The 19,896-nt window shown below is 37.2% G+C and overlaps 1 protein-coding gene across 2 annotated transcripts in view; it reads left to right on the plus strand.

Moving 5' to 3' along the window:
* ITIH6 (inter-alpha-trypsin inhibitor heavy chain family member 6) overlaps positions 1–19,896 on the plus strand; it is a 153,620-nt gene that overhangs the window by 106,516 nt on the left and 27,208 nt on the right. Inside the window, exons 7-12 of one of the 2 annotated variants that reach the window (XM_053695764.1) lie at positions 8,550–8,666; positions 11,329–11,500; positions 14,284–15,819; positions 16,045–16,071; positions 17,273–17,311; positions 17,939–17,998. In XM_053695764.1, the coding sequence (XP_053551739.1) occupies positions 8,550–8,666; positions 11,329–11,500; positions 14,284–15,819; positions 16,045–16,071; positions 17,273–17,311; positions 17,939–17,998 (1,951 nt within the window). The remainder of the gene's footprint in view (positions 1–8,549; positions 8,667–11,328; positions 11,501–14,283; positions 15,820–16,044; positions 16,072–17,272; positions 17,312–17,938; positions 17,999–19,896) is intronic. The other variant, XM_053695765.1, reaches the window with a different exon arrangement.

Here is a 19,896-nt window from a genome sequence, read left to right on the forward strand (position 1 = left end):
GCGGTGCTCCTCTTCTATCCGCGGATATAAAAATTCATATTCAAGGAAACTCTTATTTTATATATATAATAAAAATAACAATAACATTCTCTGAGCAGAATACTCATAAAAACACTGATAAGAAACAATTGATCTCCAACTCTTGATTTAATCCATTAGGTCTCATAGTCTTAAAGGGACAGTCAACACCAGCATTGTTGTTGTTTAAAAAGATAGATAATCCCTTTATTACCCATTCCCCAGTTTTGCATAACCAACACAGTTATAATAATACACTTTTTACCTCTGTGATTACCTTGTATCTAAGCCTCTGCAAACTGCCCCCTTATTTCAGTTCTTTTGACAGACTTGCATTTTAGCCGATCAGTGCTTACTCCTAGGTAACTTCACTGCGTGAGCACAATGTTATCTATATGACACACATGAACTAACACCCTCTAGTGGTGAAAAACTGTCAAAATGCATTCACATAAGAGGCGGCCTTTAAGGTATAAGAAATTAGCATATTAGCCTACCTAGGTTTAATTTTCAACTAAGAATACCAAGAAAACAAAGCAATATTAGTAAAAAAAAGTTGTTTTAAATTACAGCCCTATTTTAATAATGAAAGTTTATTTTGGACTTGACTGTTCCTTTCATCTCATAAATCCATTTGCCTTCTATTTTTAATAATTCATTATGGATGTTTCTCGCCTGTCCAATTCATGTTTAATTTGGAAAACATTTCATATCTGCTCCATTACATTCCAAAAAATGGCATGGGACTGAGAGATCCTTATTTATTTCTGTATATAGATTCTAAATAGATAGTATATGGTCTCTGCGGGGTCTTTCTGTCTTCCCCACATACTGTTTCCCGCATTTGCATTGGATCAGATACATTATGTTCTTATCTGTACATATAATTGTACCTCTGATGGGGAAAGATTTTCCTGTAACCTGAGATCTATATTCTTTTGTTTATTTTAGAGTTTTTACATGCTTTACAGGAATAACAAGGGGAAAAAAACTTTATAGCATTCCCTCTCAGATCTTTCTCTTTATTCTTGTTTTTAGATCTTTTTAATTCTCAGGGGGCCCGAATCAACTTTTAATTTTAAGCAACTTTCTAATTTACTCCTATTATCAATTTTTCTTCATTCTCTTGGTGTCTTTATTTGAAAAAGCAGGAATATAAATCTTAGGAGCCGGCCCATTGTTGGTTTAGCACCATGGATAGCGCTTGATTGGTTGACTTCATTTAGCCACAAATCAGCAAGTTCTACCCAGGTGCTAAACCTAAAATGGGCCGGCTCCTAAGCTTTCATTCCTGCTTTTCAAAGAAAGATACCAAGAGAATGAAGAAAAAATGATAATAGGAGTAAATTAGAAAGTTGTTTAAAATTGCATGCTCTATCTGAATCATGAAATAAAAAAAATTGGGTTTAGTATCCCTATAAATCTATGTTTCCTCTTCTTCTGTTAATAGAGAGATTTGGGAAACTATTCCTAAGGTGGATGCAGTATTGCAGTTATTTTTACTCTTGCCAGAGGTACCACTATTCCTTTGGAGGATAGTTCCTCTTTTAAGGATCCTTTAGAAGATAGAACACTTTTTTGAGTTTGAGGTTTAAGTCTTGGTCTGCTGATATGGTATCTAAATGCAGATTGCTTTTTCTTCCCTTTTAAAGGTAAATCTCTGTTTGGGCCAAGACTGGGTGCTATTATTGACACAGTTACTGGGGGTTAGAGAGTTCTTCTTCAAGATAAAAAAAAATCTAAGGTAAGCTTATATCTGCAGGACATTTTGGATACTTTCAGCAATCTAAGTCTCAGAAAGCTTCCCCCTCTGCCCAGAGTTCTGGCTACTCCAAATCCAACCCTTCTTGGTCCAAAAATTAACAGTACAAAAAGTGTACCCCCCCCATCCAAAACCACATGAAAGTGCAGTCCCCATGCCAGATCAGTCTCTGGTGGGGGGAGATTGAGTCTCTTTCAGGAGTCTTGGGAAAGATTTGTTCAAGATCCGGGGGTATTGTAAATCCTTTCCCAGGGTATCAGTACATGAACTAAGCTTTTGTTCAAGGACTCCTTATGGAATTTTTTTTTTGCTTATGTAAGAGATCCTGGATTAATGATGGGATTGCTCCAATTCCAACTTCAGAATTATACCAGTGGTTTTATTCAACTCTCTTTTTGGCTGTTTCAGATATCAAAATATTGTACAAATTCCTAAAGTTCATACTTTCAAAATAGAGACTTTTTGCACTTTCCTTCCTTTAGTGTAGGATGGTCAGCCTATGTCTACCATAGACCTAAAAGATGCTTACTTACATATCCATATTCACAGGGATCATGTCTCAAGTTCCTGATTTCCTTTTTTAGACAAACATGATCAGTTTGTGGCCCTCCATTTTCGTGTTGGGAGCACTGTTGTCTGCTGTAGTTCCTTACTTGTAAGACCTTCTGGTTCAGGCTCTCACTTTTCATCTGGCTGTGCCTGATACTCAGATGGTACTTCAGTTGCTTCAGAGTCACAGTTAGAGAAAAATCTTCCAAAGAGCTCCTTAACTCCTCAGACCTGTGGGTCTTTTTTGATTCAGTGACTATGCATTTCTCCATGACAGATAAACATAGACTGTAACTGCTACGCTACAGGCCTATGCCCTTCAGCAGTTTAATCCTCTCCCTTCTGTTGTTTAGAAGTTGTGGGTCTCATGGTGGCTGCCTCAGATGCAGATTACTAAAATTTAACTTTGGGTCCTCCAATTGCAGATTCTACATCAATGGAATGGGGACCACAAAGATATGTTTCAGATTATCCTGTTAGATCACAGGACAAGACAGTCCCCAACTTGGTGGCAGACTCTCCATTTCTTGGTTCAGTAAGCCACTTTGTTTTGGCCAGTGTGGGTAGTAATTTCTACAGATGCCAGCCTGTTAGGTTGTCAGAGATCACAGGGAGTTTGACCTTTTCAGGAGGTGAGGTTATCAATAAATATTCTGGAACTTTGTGCAATCTTCAGAGCTCCCCAGAGTTGGCCTGAGCTCAGATAGGAATCTAAAAATGTAAAATAGGAGTAAATTAGAAAGTTGCTTAAAATTGGATGTTCTATCTGAATCACTTGGGTTTCATATCCCTTTAATATAAAAGCATATTTTTTTTGCAGCCATTTTTTGCACCATTTAAAAAATGTGTTGTTTATTTTCAAGTGGATGTGTGCCAATACCTCTTGTTTTATGTAACTTATGTACCGTGTGCTATACCAAACTTTTTGGATTTGTATTTAATAAAAGGGAGACTGACCATCTTCATTTGGTTAAATGGACAGTCAACACCAGAATTGTTGTTGTTTTAAAAGATATAAGAGCCATGTGAGCAAATAGTCCAGGACTGGACTCCAATTATTATTCTTAGGATGACGTCATTGTTATAATTATACAAAAAAAGGCAAACGTAACTGAGAGTGAACAAAGCTGGAAAGATCAGTAATTTTTCAGTGGATTTGTGCCCACTCAAGGTGCAGTCGCTTAACTATTTAAAATATTGTCATAACAGACACTTGGCTAGGAGAGTAATTTCTGCTCCTGCTGCAGTAAGACGTTGTATACATGTGATATCTATGGTCGTATGCTTAGGTTTAGCTACAGACACAGTGTTATATTTATGTGCCATCATAATAGAGTATAAAGGAAAATAAAGAGTATAAAGGAAAATAAGATTTAATATTACTGAACCATTTTCCATTATTCTGTTTTCTTCTCCATTCTGGGTGCTGTATTGGAAGTTGGTTTTGTGTGTCTGGTCTTACCTTTCTCTGAGCCCTGCGGCCTGACTATACATTAACAGTAGTGCATAGAATAGGACAAGGTCATTTATATCACAAGAACCTCCAGTAAGTCTCTGCCTCTGAAGGTGCATAAGAGAGTTGAAAGTAAATGCGTACGCTTGAGTGCCATCTAATTTAGCGCACGTCGGGTTAGCGAGACTTCAGAGCTCTGCTTAACTGTTATGCGAGACAAAAAAGTTGCACAAAAAATATAAAAATGACAGTACAGTTACACTCATAATAACACTGTGTGATAAAAAATATTAAAATAAAATTGCATTCAAAAGTTATAAGGCCTCAAACATATGAGGTCTCAGGTGTTATTAAAAAAAGGCATGCAAAGGGGTTTTACATAGAGATACATACATGCACATGTCTAAATATGTATATATATATATATATATATATATATATATATAAAAATATATATGAAAAGTGTTGTAGGGGGCGCCCTTACTATGATGGTAATTAGATGATCACCAATCTTAAAATATATATTTGTAGGTAGCAAATCAAACCTGGTCTATGCAACCTAAGTGTCACAAAAAGGTGGTGTATATATATTATATAATAGTTTGTGAGTTCAATATCAATAGATGGTGCTAGATACTAGCTAATATAATATTGAGACAATGTAGTAAAACAAAATATATAACCAAGATGATAATATAATGATATATATATATATATATATATAGTCTCTTTTGAAGACGATGTTGTTGATATTGTTTGGTACAAAGATATAATTATTGTGTGTGTCACAATATAATGGAGCACCTTATGTAGTGCAAGTTGAGCAGTCTGGGATCTATAACAGTCACCCAGAAGACTGACCTCCTGAGATTATTAGGAAATCTGTAGAAAATGGTAGAAAACACAGGGTGCCTATATGGCCTAGTACTGTTTATCCCAAAAAAAAGATGATAATAAATGTTTGAAATGCACTCACATTTGTTGTAGCATCTCCTTTGATGCTAATAGAGCAGGCTGGGATCAATGCAGTCACCCAACAGACTTTCAAGGACAGTCAAGATACTCCAGGAGTCAAGATGATATACAGGATAACCCAAAATGGTGTTCCCAAAAGAATACAAGTAGTGGCAGCAAGTGGTAAAAGTAATCAGCTTACTTTATTAAAAATATTAATAATAATTAGCAACGCGTTTCTCAGCCACCAGTGGCTGTTTCATCAGGTTTAATAAAAATGATTAACAAACACTTGCTATATATGACATACAAACTAATTAAAATAATTAGCAACACCTGATATGGAAGTGGCCTGGAGTAACACCCAGCTAAGTGGTAGCCAATCAGACAGATTCACATGTTATGACAAAAGTATATAAACATTACAAAAGATCTTAATCTTATGACATAAGACAATATCATACATTATGTTCACAGATATAGACACAGTAGCATTAAATCCCAACTATGTATAACTCCCTGATGTTTAGTAAAACATATTATATAAATAAAATAAAATGAATCAATAAGCGTTTCTACAATGGAACACCTCTATATATTTATAGTGAAAAAAGAGAGCGAGCCCAACATAGACACAAAACAGTAGTAAAATTCTGGATGAAACAATAAGCCCAATCATCTCAAATAGTGTTAGTGAACTGGGGAGAGAGATCGCTTATAAGCGTCATTTGTAATATTCATTCGTATATATATATATATGATGATAAGGTGACTATAATATAATATACTCTGCCCTTACTTGTGCTTAATGGTAAAGTACTGTGTGAGCCGTACATCGATTTTACAAAGTATCACTTACTAAGCGTATCTTGGATCCTAATCTCGTAATTATTTATTAATTTGTGGCGTCCATCTGACTGCTCTACGCATGTCTGACAATTAGATGTAAGTGGTGTAAGTGTAAAACTCAGATTGGTGCATCTCATCTCATCTTTGTACCAAACAATATTGGGCCATGTGGCGCATCTGTCTTCTCATGTTTTTTTATATAATATATATGTTTATATGTGTGTACATATGCATTTAAGTATGTGTTTTACTGTATATTTACAGTACATATTTCACATTCCAATGTACTTTTTATTGTAAATACATATTTCTATATCTGTCTATGTATACCTATACCTATATATCTATGACTATAGATATATAGGCATAGATATGTATTTTACATGAACAGTATAAGATATATATAGAAATATATATTTAATAATAAAAAATACATTATTTTCTATGTGAAGAACATAGCAATGTAAAATATTTGCATAACGTAGTCTGGTTAGCCCAGCCCACATGAAGAACTGCCATCTTCAAAGCACGTTATTGAAATACTAAAATTAATAAAAAATATTTTAAATTATTATACCTACTGTAAGAGAGTAATTTAGAATAGTTTTCCGTATGTATAGTCACTTTAAATTATAAGTATAATTTTTCAAAATATTTTATATTTAATAATTTAGTAACTAACACGACCACTGTAGTCCTAACTTGTAAACTCAGATGCGCGTTACGCATATTTCACATGTTCTTCACATACACCTAGATTACAAGTAGTGCGGAACGGCTATGCCGCTAAAAATTGGCCTTTGTGAGCAGAATAGTCAGCTCACCTGTATTACAAGACGTGGCAGTATGGCTATACCGCTAGCGTTTTAGCCTATACCGCAACAATCCATTCAGCACTAAAAAAATGGCTTTTGAGTGTGGAATATTCAGCTCACCTGTATTACAGATTGTGCTGTCCGGCTATTCCGCTACTATTATAGCCTATACCGTAACAATCCATTCCACAATCAAAGTAGTTATAGATTTTGCAAAACAAAAATGTTTCACAAAACTCATAACACAAATGTTACAAAGTACACTAACACCCGCCGCCCACCCACAGTGCCAACACTAAATTAAAGTATTAACCCCTAATCCAATGCCTACCCACATCACCAACACTAAATTATAAGTATTAATCCCTAATCCACCGCCCCTCATCGCCAACACTAAATAAACCTATTAACCCCTAAACCGCAGACCCCCCCACCACTTACATCTAAATAAAACTATTAACCCCTAATCCGCCGCCCCCGCATCACAAATACTAACCTAGACCTATTAACCCTAAACCGCCAAACCCCCACATCGGAAATACTAAACTAAACCTATTAACCCCTAAACCGCAAAACACCCGCATTGTGACAAACTAAATGAAACTATTAACCCCTAAACATAACACCCCCCTAAATTTAAATTAAAGTTACAATATAACTACCTTAAAATAAATAAAAATTTACCGGTGAAATAAAAAACCTATTACTATTTTAAAAAAATAAAAAATACCTAAAATAAAAACCTAAATAACAAAATTAAAAAAATCTTACACTACTAAAAAAAACACCTAACATTACAAAAAATAACAGTCTTAAATTATGAAAAATAAAAAAAATCGAAGATTACAAAAATAATAAACAAGATTATCCAAAATAAAAAAATTAAACCTAATATAATACCCATATAAACAAAAAAGCCACCCCAAAATAAAAACACCCCCTAATCTAACACTAAACTACTAAACTACCAATAGCCCTTAAAAGGGCCTTTTGTAGGGCATTGCCCTAAGTTTAACTGCTTTTTTACACCCAAAAATACAAATGACCCCCTAACAGTACAACCCTTACCCACCCAACCCCCCCAAAATAAAAAAGACCTAACTCTATAAAAACCTAAGCTACCCATTGCCCCTAAAGGGGCATTTGTATGGGCATTGCCCTTAAAAGGGCTATCAGCTCTTTAGTGCCCATTAAAAAAAATAAAAGCCCTAATCTAAAAAAAAGCAAACAAAAAAAAAAACTATCACTAACCCCGACAAAGTTACTAACCATTCCTGAAGTCCGGCGGTGAAGGTCTTCTTCCAGGCAGATCCATCTTCATCCAACCATCTTCTTGCTTCATCCCGGTGGCGCGGAGCGGGAACGGCGGCCACGCAGACATCCAACGTGGAGGCTCCTCTTCATGAGATCATCCGCCACACACTGAATTTATATATATATAGTAGATGCCAAGATGATGCACAAAAGACTTTTGATCTGATGAAAGGTCTAATGTAGATCTGAAACGTCATCTTTGCATCTACTATTGATTTTAATGCTGCACGCAGGTGGCTGACCCAGGAGGGAGGATTAGTTTTTCTACAGCTCATATACATATATATATATATATATATATATATATATCTGATACTGTTTAAATTAAAATACATATCTATAGGAATAGATATACAGGTAAAGGTATATATAGAAATATGTATTTACAATAAAAAGTACATTTTTCATCAATGTGAACTATTAATAACTCCTGTTGGGTTGCGATAATTTGTTAGCGCATTGGGTTTCGCTTGTGCAGAAACTCTTTACTTTCAACTCATAATACGAGCTCAACCCATCGGGTAAAAAGCCTCTATCTAGCGAAGTTAACACGCAAGCAGGAGCACTAAATACCGCACCACTTATAATCTAGCTCTAAATAGGTTCTGGGGAGAACACTTGAGTACAACTCACTATTTAATTTACCTTAATGTGTTGTGAATTGTATGTAAAGAAGGATTATATTGCATGTGTCAGATCAGTGTCTAACAGTAGTAACGAGCATTTTGGCTTTTATAAAGTGCCGCCTTGTTAATGTGAGCTTCAGAATCTTTTCAGGATGACTCTACTCTTAGTAATGTCTTGTAAATGAATTCATCTGAATTGTTCCCTTTAGATCTACAATGGATATTTTGTTCACTATTTTGCTCCTCGCGGACTTCCAACCATCCAGAAAAATGTCATCTTCGTCATTGATGTCAGTGGGTCAATGTTTGGTACAAAGATTAAACAGGTACATTCATTCTGCTTGCAATAGTTACTATATTTATTGTAGAAACAAAATGAGAAGTTTTTCAATCCCAGACTGCAGATGTCCTTAGATCAGTAAAGGAATATATAGTCCGCTGAGGTCTCATTTACATTTGAGCAGGTTATCATATTTGATGGACCAATCAGGGGCGTAAATACCACTGGTGCAGCGGGTGCGGTAACACTAGGGCCTAAGTACTGGGGGCCCATAGCAGTCAGTCTATACATAGGCATGTGCAGAATGCAGTGGCATATTTAGTTTTTGTGCTGCCCCATGCACTGAAAATTCTGCCCCCCGGTTTTAGACATTTTGGCCATAATATTTTTTTCGGGAGGATATTTTCGTAGCCAGATTGAATCCTGTAAAAGAATCAATCCGGCTATGAAAATATCCGAATGGCAGGAGCTGCTGCTTACTTCCGCATGAAGGATCCGAATACACAGTCCTATTGCATACACATATCTATCTATAGCTGCAATATTTATAAAAAAAAAAAAGATTTCTTGAAACAATGCTTCCCCAAACACAATACTAAGTGCTGAAAGCTAACAGGACTAAAGGCAATAGCTAGCTGAATAAACTGTAAGCTCCATAGGCAGTCTCCTCTTATACCCCCTAGAATGTAAGCTCTTTGGGCAAAATGTGAAACACTTTGAAAACTTGTAAAACACACATATTGAAAAAAAATATATAAGATATTTAAGAATTATGTTTACCCAAATATTTCATATATAAAAGGAACTTAATATTAATAAATATTTAATACATAAAATCCTGAATTATTGTGCACTAAATAATTAAGATATTGAAATACCCTAAAAATGATATATTAAAGTAAACCTCGGAGTCTGACATACATGTAAATAAAATAGTTTAACATGTTGCAGCTGAGTCGATCACAGGTGAAGGTCACAAGCACAAAACATATCTTTTATGCCATTGGGTTAGAGTTTCTAAGCAATACTCTGATCATTTTCTTCTAAAAATGACCAAGTTGCTGAACGTGAGGCTACAGAGGGCAGGATTAAGCTTAAAACCTGCTAAACGTTTTGTGCACTTTTAAAACAGAATGGGTAAACCTGCAGTAAAAATGAATCTGAGAGTTCTTTAAACTTGTTGAATATTTTAATGCTTTATAGCTTGATATCAAATGTTGGCAACGAAAACTTGCCCTGACATTTTAATTCATTACCATAATAGCTAGCTATTTATTACAGTGTAACTATAAGGTCAGTACAGAATCCCTTGTATAATAATTATCAACCATTAAAGGAACATTATATTCAAAATTAAAGGTTCATGATTTGGAGAGAGCATGTGATTTTAAACACCTTTCTAATTTACTTATGTTATCTAAATTGCTTTGTTCTCTCTGTATCCTTTGTTGAAAAACATACAAAGGTTAGCTCAGGAGCAGCAATGCACTACTGGGAGTTAACTTTTGATTGGTGGCTGCACATATATGCCTCTTGTTCAGCTACAGTAGATCCCAGTAGTGCATTGCTGCCACTTCAACAAAGGATACCAAGAGAATTAGGCAAATTTGAAAAGATAAGTAAATTGGAGAGTTTGAAATTGTATCTTCTATCTGAATCATGGGTTTCATGTCCTTTTAAACAACCAATACTTCCACTTAAGACATATTTCTTGCAAATCTCCATAAAAATCCCCTAGATTATTCTATTTTAAGTAATAAGGAACTGAGTCCTACAGATAATCGTCTTTCAATGTGTTTGTGCCACATCTGACAAATATTTGTAACAGCATACTTAGGGACAGTACAACCCGAATTGCTATTACATGCAAAGGAAACTGTCACTACTAAAATTTACACTTAAAGGGACAGTCTAGTCATCCTAAAGTCTTACCTTAGATTAAGCTGCAAATAGCCTCCTGCGCCCTTTCTATATCATGCAGCAGGATTGGTAAAAAAGTTATTTTAGAATGAATATCGTTTTAGACCACTTCGAAATGGCTGCCAAGCTTCACTCACTGATAACATCACAATCTGGGCTGCATATGGCGTCCAGTCACAAAAGGCTCACTAATTGGATTCAACAGACTGTCAATGCTATTCAGCAGAGTGCCTAGGTGCAGCCCAGATCATGATGTCATCAGTGGGCGGAGCTTGGAAGCCATTTCAAAGTTGCCAGAAACAGTATTCATTTTAAAATAACTTTTTTACCATTCCTGCTGCATTATATAGAAAGAGAGTGCAGAAGGCTATTTGCAGCTTAATCTAATGTAAGACTTTAAGATGACTAATGTATAGACCGTCCCTTTAAATTTCCCTAGAAAACTTGTTGGTGTGATACATGTCTTTTAACAATGTTGCATCTTCGTGAATTTTTACAATTTTTTTAATTATAAAATAAATGTTCCAGTTTTACTATATTGTCTACATTCATTCCCAGCAGCCGTCTCTATCTTTAATAGTTCATTGTTTTGTTTACATTGTCACAGCACAGAGGCCTTTATATTATTACTTATAAAACGTAATGTCTTTTAATAATGTAATTTGTCATTTCATTTACATGGAGCTCCTTAAATAATATTATTTTTGCATGAAATAAAATATCTGTCTTTCTGTCTACCAGTAGTTTATCTGTCTATTCAGAATAATATCAAGCCTCCATCCTAACAGACTAAAAGTGCCATGCATGTTATCCTAAACGACCTTCATAGAGAGGACTTCTTTAATATCATCACCTTCTCTGATTCGGTGCACGTGTGGAGACCCGGGCGTTCCATCCAGGCAACAGCACAGAACATTAAGAGCGCCAAAGACTTTGTCAATAAGATTGAGGCTGACGGATGTAAGTGACTTGCTGAGAGAAAGTGGTGTTTATACTGAGAACACCTTCCTGGGTTGTTTATAATTTTGGTTTTCTTGCCCAAAAGACTGGAGAATTTTTACCATTTTTGCTACCACTCCATTTAAACAGAAACAGAGCCTTGTTTTGTTTACCTATCAAAACTATATATATATTTTTAAGTAGACAACCCAAGGTACTGATCTAGGTCCATTTTGGTTTGTTTCATGCCACCATTTAGCTGCTAAATGCGTTCATATAGAAATTTTTTTTTACTTTTTCACAAACTTTGGGTTTCTCACTGAAATGATTTACACACAACTACTGCAATCATGAGACAAATAATTGTAAAAGCTTCTCTGGGATCCCCTTCATTATTCATAAATAGTAGACATGCATAGCTTTGCAATTAGTTTTTGGCAATTACAAGGCTGCTAATTGCAGCTGCGCACCACATTTCTGAAATTCCCTGCAGTGAAAGGTTTAATTAGTTAGCTGGTAAGGGAAATAGTATAGTTGTGCAGGGATTGCCCTACCACCTGACATTTCCCACCTTCCTGATCCCTCCCAAATAATTATCCCCCCCCCCCCATCCCACTAGTGCTGTGACTATCTTAGGTACTGGCAGCTGTCCCCTCCCTCTCCCCATAATCATGTTGTAGCCACCTCCACCACCTGATTTGACATTTATTCTTTAGTGTAGCATCCCATCCTTCCCTCTCCCTTCCAGGCATTGTTTTCTTTAGCTTAGGGTCCCACCCCTGCATCCTCCTACTGCCCCTTCATCATCTTCCCACCACTCCATCCTCCTCTCTCCCCCCTCCGCTGCTGGACCGCACACTCTTACTGTCACTGTTTTGTACAGTAACCATGTGATCACTGTGTTTCACTATCACATCGATCACAAGCCCAGTTTCTGACTCACCCCCGACACACTGCCTCCTTTGCGAGGCAAGTTCTGGGGTTGCGGGCGGGTGAGGGAATACGAGTATCTGCAGTAAGTCAGGAACAATGGATGGATTTACCATTACTTCACTAGGGCCCTTAACACCCTTTTTTTTTGGTGACAAAATAGTATGTCCTTTTGGCCGAAGGGGTTAAAAGGGATATTAAATGCTTTAAGATTGCACTACAGAATATTTAATTATATGTGGTAAAATAAGATTTTCAGTATACTTTCATTATTTATGTTGTCCCCTTTTCATGTAATTAAATTTATATTAAAAGTGGAAGTGCAGACTCCTTAACTGGCCTCAGCAGAGAAGGACACATGTTACAAAATGGTGTGGCACTTTGCTTTATGGTTTATGCTTAATTTGTTTTCTCTATTTAAACAACTAATATAATTTAAAAAAATACATCTGCATACTAAAGGCATATTTCTTTAGTATGATGATGATAGTACATAGAGATCCATAACATGAGATATACTTCCCATCACTAGGGGGAGGTTGAGAACCCACAAAAGAGCTTTAATCCCTCCCATCTCTCCTCAGTTTTTTCTCAACCTCCCAGGAGAAGGCTGAAGATAGAGGTGCTTCTGCAACTTTTTTGAAACAAATATTTTATGGGAGCTCAGAACAATGTGAGACCCTTAACCCCTGATGCGGATTCATTCAGTAAGAAGAGATTGTGAATTACAGTAATGTAATCTTCTTAAACAGGATTTCTATTAGCAATTGAGTGTTCTTGGGATTTAACAATTTGCATTTTGTCCTGATTACTGGTAACCTAAGTCTTTTGCACAGATTTTTACATTAAACAGAATTCCCCCAAAAATTGGGGTTTGAAAAAACAACCACGCTTTACAGTTTCTCAAATTTTACATCACCATTTTTTACAGTAATAGATATATGGTCATCGAATATCCAAAAAGCAATAATGTGCAGGTATTTTAAGTGGCCCACAATGCGAACGAGACCTCCACAGGCTTCAATGGGCAGCAAATGTAAAATATATGTATATTAATATATACATATATATTTATGTGTTCATATGTGTATATCATATGCTCATATGTGTATTTAAGCATATATATATATATATATATATATTTACAAGGATAACACAGTCCCCATAGACTGCAATGTAAAGGCACTTTTCAGTGCCATTTTGTTTTCTAACACCCCACACCCGCCCACTTTAACCACTAAAAACTGCTTAGTGCAGTTTAAACGAAAAAAAAGATAGTAATATTTTTTATTTTAGTAAAGCTACTACACACTTAAGTTTGGGGGGCAATCAGGGACAATTTATTTATCACGCGCCCGCAAATGGCTGCACATTTCCCCCCCCCCCCCAAAAAAAAAACAGCAGACAGTATAGACAATGAGAAGGCTGCTGCCCGCCTCTTTACCTTGCCGTTCTGCTAATTTATTTACATTGGGTGTGCATGCGCCAAGTTGAGTGATGCCACTGCACATGCGTAGGATGTCTGCTCGGGGATGCCAGGCTGACAGCTTGATTCTGGAGCAGATACTGTATAATAAAAAGCCCTGGAGGGGCAGCCAAAGGAGCTTTTTTGGGGAGATTTTCAAAGGTATCTTTTCTGATATTCTTGCAGCAACAATGTTAATGTTTCCTCTTTGAAACGAGTATTTCATTTTAATAACTGTTTAAGTCTAAAATATGTTTACTGTCAATGTCGCCTTTTTTATATATTATTATTTTAAATTTCAATACTGCAAATATTTAATTTCTTTGAATGCATAAGTTATAGTGGTTTGCAAATCTCAGAACACAAAGTCTTCAATATAACTAACTACTGGTTTGCTTTTTCTCCACAGGGACAGATATTAATGCTGCACTTATGGCTGCTGCTTCCATCTTTAACCAGACCTCCAATAAACTAGAGAAGGAAATAGCCAAACAGAAGATACCCCTCATCATCTTCCTGACGGATGGAGAAGCCACCTTTGGTGTCACCTCAACTAGTCGCATCCTGGCTAATGCACAAAAGTCCATGGGAGGCACAATTTCACTTTTTGGCCTGGCATTTGGAGAAGATGCAGACTACAATCTTATGCGCAGGTTATCACTGGAGAATCGTGGTATTGCGCGCCGTATCTATGAATACTCTGATGCCACATTGCAACTAAAAGGATTTTATGATGAGATTGCTAGCCCACTCTTGTTCGATATTGAGCTTGCCTACCTTGGAGATAAGGCACAAAATGTGACACAGACACTATTCCCTAATTACTTTGAGGGTTCAGAGCTTGTGGTGACTGGCAAGCTTAAGCCAGGCACAAAGGACCTTCATGTTCGACTGACTGCTCATGACCAAAAGGAGAAACTGAGTCTGGAAAATGATATTACCATAGAAGGCAATGGCACCGAGCCATGCTTTGGATGTTCTGGGAATGTGGATCAGATTCAGTGGTTTGTTCAGCGACTCTGGGCCTATTTCACAATCCAGGACTTGCTGCAAGCAAGAGTCAAAGCTAATGATACTTTAGCTAGACGTCTGCTAACCGAGAAAGCTACTAATCTGTCCCTCAAGTACAATTTTGTGACACCTGTTACCTCCTTGATTGTAGTAAAACCAGAAGAGGAAGATGATCTAAAGGCTACTACCTCTTCCATGTCTACCACTGCTGCTCCTACGTCTGGTACATCTGCTACACCCCTTACAAACACAGTCCCTACTTTGAGCACAACTTCACAAAAGACCAAGGTCACTTCTGGGCCCAGACTGACCAAGCCAGCAATGAAAGGCTCCAAATTCTCAACAACTACCACCTTATCTCCAGCTAGACAAACATCTACTAGGAGTACAATAGCTATACAAGCTGCTGGAACTACAGGCCATTCTATGGTCACTGCTACCTCTATAGCAACTATGTCTGTCTTTGAAAAGCTCACAACTGTGGCCCCAGCTTTAATGACCACTCTGATACCTTCCTCTGATCCACAGTCCAGTGTTTTACCACACCGCACTGCGGCTCTGCGTCCACGTACAACTGTGTCAGTGGGAACAACTAAACCCAAATCTTCTCCTGCTGTCACTCCAGTTACCTCTTTGACTTCCACCATCTCTTCCACTGTATCAACAACAGACTACAGACCCGAATTAGGGACCCAAACAACTTCAGTGTATCCTGAAGTCACCAGCAAGGCTTTAACAGAGCGAGTATCTGATGGAGCACAAGGAACTTCGAGCCCATCACTGCCCACTTCAGTCCCTGTAAATCCAACATATTGGAGACTTCTCATTCTCCCAGATGAAACAGAGCTATTGTCTGCTACAGATTTATATCCAACATACGTGGAATCCCTGAACCACCCTCCAATTTACAGCTACATTTCAAAAACGTTTGCAGGTAAATTACGGTTATGTACATGCAGGAATAAGATGGATGATAAAAACAGATAACTTTCTTTAACATTTTGAATGTGAGTTAAATACATATTAATTCTATGTAGTTTCTTAATGTATTAATGTAACTTAGTAGTACGGCTAACCCAAGTCATATACCTAGTTACCACAGCACTGATGTTATACCAGTAGCAATCCCCATGACTGACATCAGTCTTTCATTTTACAGGTGACCCTGAGATATATGATGCCGATGGTAAGTCTTGTTTTCTTAAATCAAGGATAAAGAATAAAAATAAGTGTGTTAGTATACACTGAGTGGGATTGCTATGCAGTTTACACACAGCTTGGTTTAAATAGCTTTAAGATGTATTTAGAACGTTAAGACATGTTGCAAAGAGCTAAACATGTCCGTTCCCTGTTTAGTAGCGAGGTGTGGATTTAACATTGAGAAATCTAACCAGGTTCCCATGGTTGTATCACTCAGGGACAACTAACTGCATGAGCAAAGACTTCGTGGGGCAGAACAACAAAAAAGATATGAGGAAGGAATTTGTACCTAATGGGCAGAGGCATAACTGCAGGGGTCGCAGAGGTCTCATTTGAGACAGAACCTACACTTCTAGGACCCATTTGGGCCTTGCGATTAGTAGCGGCATCATAAAGTTTTATTACGCATAACTAATTATTTTATATTAAAAACTTATTGAAAGTGGATGGATTTGCCTTATATAGTGATAGGGTTTCCAAGATGGCAGCAACAGTTTTGCTGTACTGAAAAATCTGCCTCCATATTTGTTTAGAAAGGCTGCACATATCTCCTGAGTCCCAGACTAACCAAGGGGGAAGGATGATTCACAGTCACAAAAAAGCAGCTCCTCATACTTCTATGTAGCTCAGCTTCTGCTGATTGCAAGCAAACAAAAAGGGCACTGTTAAAAGTGGGGCCCTATGGTATAGCGCAATCTAGATACATCCCTACCACAGGGCTAGAGATGCATAGCCTATGATAATAGTGTATTCTTGGGGGTAAATTTAACATAGTGCGAGCGGACATGATACGATGTAGCGTATCATGTCCGCTGCACATCGATAAATGCGACAGCATACGATGTCAGCATTTATCATTGCACCAGCATTTCTTGGGAACTGCTGGTGCAATTCCACCCCCTGCAGATTCGCGGCCATTCGGCCACTAGCAGGGGGTGTCAATCAACCCGATCGTATTTGATCGGGTTGATTTCTGTCAGCTGCCTCAGAGCAGGCGGACAAGTTATGGAGCAGTGGTCTTTAGACCGCTGCTTCATAACTTCTGTTTCTGGCGAGCCCAACAAGGGGCATCAAGCTCCATACGGAACTTGATAAATCGGCCCCTTACACTAAAGTACAGGAGAATACATGATACAATGAGGATGTGATGGGAGTTATGTAGCTTTACATGTGTGCTTTTGTTGCAGGTTTCTATGACGAAATTGTTGTGGATGAGGAGTTTGATGGTGAGAATATGTCAACGCGATGTTATCAGTTACTGATGTGACTAATATTGATATTACAGTAAGGTTTTACAGTTAGGGTACAGAAGGTGGATCACAGTCCCAAACATAATATGGTGGAATATACCATAAATAGCAAACGTAAAAGAGTAAGATGCTGGGTTGTACCAGAAAGTAGTATGTATATTTAATGGGACATTTTAGTGTAAAATTGTCATTTAACTAAGGCAGAAACTAATTAGCCAAAAAAGTGACCATATAGATAATAGTATGCAAGTGCATACGCACCAGTTAGTGGCTCTCTGTCCTCCATGATTGGTCCTGGAGAACATGTAATTAGTAATGATCTAGAAGATTTTACATTTGAAGGTTTCCTAAAACAGTGTGCTCTTCAGCCCCACATACTGTACAGGACAAAGTCATCTATATGAGAAAGTCAGTGCCTAGTATTTGAGGAAAGATATTTATGTATTTGTTTGCTTTCCTCTGAATAAATGAGATCCTCAGAGACAGAGACTGAACAGCCATTTCTTTTTCCTCCTGTTTTAGTATGGTCACATTCTGCTAGACCCATTATACCAATTTGCTGCTTTGTGTTAGTTTTTGTAAACATTATTTATGCATACCCAGGCTTTTCCCTTACAGGGTATACTGATGGTGCCCCGGGTCTTCAGACATTCATGTCTTCAGGTGAGTTCATGCCTGAAGCTTCTCACTGTGGTGGGCTTCTTATTTATAAAGCTTTACCATCATTTTTAACCCAACCAATTGAAGGCATTTACGGACCATACCACCAACATATCAGAATGTTTCTGTTTCATTTACTCAACTAATATGTCCAATATCTAGAAGGCCTCAGGTGCTTGTGAGTTGTTAACTTCTTCTCCCAATTTATTTTAATGTATTTATGGTGTTTTTAACTCCTACACTTTACACTAGGTCGTCAGTCTTGCAAACCAGATGAGCGCAAATTTAGTTTGCACTCAAGGGAACGCATTTATTTTCAACTTGTAATAGGAGTGGAAGTTAGAGGAGTTGCGATATTGCTTAGCGCGACCCACACTAATGATAACTCGCTACCTATAATTTAGCCACAATACATGACTTTGCTGGCTAAACATGGCATTACGTTATTATTTTTTTAACCTTTAATAAAGCATGAATATTATCCATATCTGTTGCATCATATATCAATGCAGAAAAATGGCAAAGGGATCTCAGCGTCCTGAAATCTTGTAATGGTATCCACTATAAGTTAGCAATTAAAGTTATCACCTGTACATCTCTTTTGTTATTTTCTTGCAAAAGGATTTCTTCTGTTAAGTGTGATCAGTCCACGGGTCATCATTACTTCTGGGATATTACTCCTCCCCAACAGGAAGTGCAAGAGGATTCACCCAGCAGAGCTGCATATAGCTCCTCCCCTCTACGTCACTCCCAGTCATTCTCTTGCACCCAACGACTAGATAGGATGTGTGAGAGGACTATGGTGATTATACTTAGTTTTATATCTTCAATCAAAAGTTTGTTATTTTAAAATAGCACCGGAGTGTGTTATTATCTCTCTGGCAGAGTTTGAAGAAGAATCTACCAGAGTTTTTGTTATGATTTTAGCCGGAGTAGTTAAGATCATATTGCTGTTTCTCGGCCATCTGAGGAGAGGTAAACTTCAGATCAGGGGACAGCGGGCAGATGAATCTGCATAGAGGTATGTAGCAGTTTTTATTTTCTGACAATGGAATTGATGAGAAAATCCTGCCATACCGATATAATGTCATGTATGTATACTTTACACTTCAGTATTCTGGGGAATGGTACTTCACTAGAATTACACTGTAAGAAATACATAAAGCTGTTTAATAACTAGAGATTATGTTTAACGTTTTTGCTGGAATGTAAAATCGTTTTCATTTACTGAGGTACTGAGTGAATAAATGTTTGGGCACTATTTTTCCACTTGGCAGTTGCTTAATCTGTTTTCTGACAGTTTCTGTTCTCCCTCACTGCTGTGTGTGAGGGGGAGGGGCCGTTTTTTGGCGCTTTTACTACACATCAAATATTTCAGTCAGCAACTCATTGTATTCCCTGCATGATCCGGTTCATCTCTACAGAGCTCAGGGGTCTTCAAAACTTATTTTGAGGGAGGTAATTTCTCTCAGCAGAGCTGTGAGAATTATAGTTTGACTGAGATAAAAAACGTTTATTCTGTAATTTGTTTCCTGCTTTCAGAATTTGTTATCTTTGCTAATGGGATTAAACCTTTGCTAAAGTTGTGTTATTTACAAGGATTGAGGCTATAACTGTTTCAATTTATTAATTTTCAACTGTCATAGATCTTCTGTGCTTCTTAAAGGCACAGTACGTTTTAATATTATTCTAATTGAATTGTATTTCCAAGTTACAAGTTTATTTGCTAGTGTGTTAAACATGTCTGATTCAGAGGATGATACCTGTGTCATTTGTTGCAATGCCAAAGTGGAGCCCAATAGAAATTTATGTACTAACTGTATTGATGCTACTTTAAATAAAAGTCAATCTGTACAAATTGAACAAATTTCACCAAACAACGAGGGGAGAGTTATGCCGAC

The sequence above is a fragment of the Bombina bombina genome, chromosome 12 (assembly GCF_027579735.1).
Source record: "Bombina bombina isolate aBomBom1 chromosome 12, aBomBom1.pri, whole genome shotgun sequence".
Taxonomy (NCBI): Eukaryota; Metazoa; Chordata; class Amphibia; order Anura; family Bombinatoridae; genus Bombina; species Bombina bombina.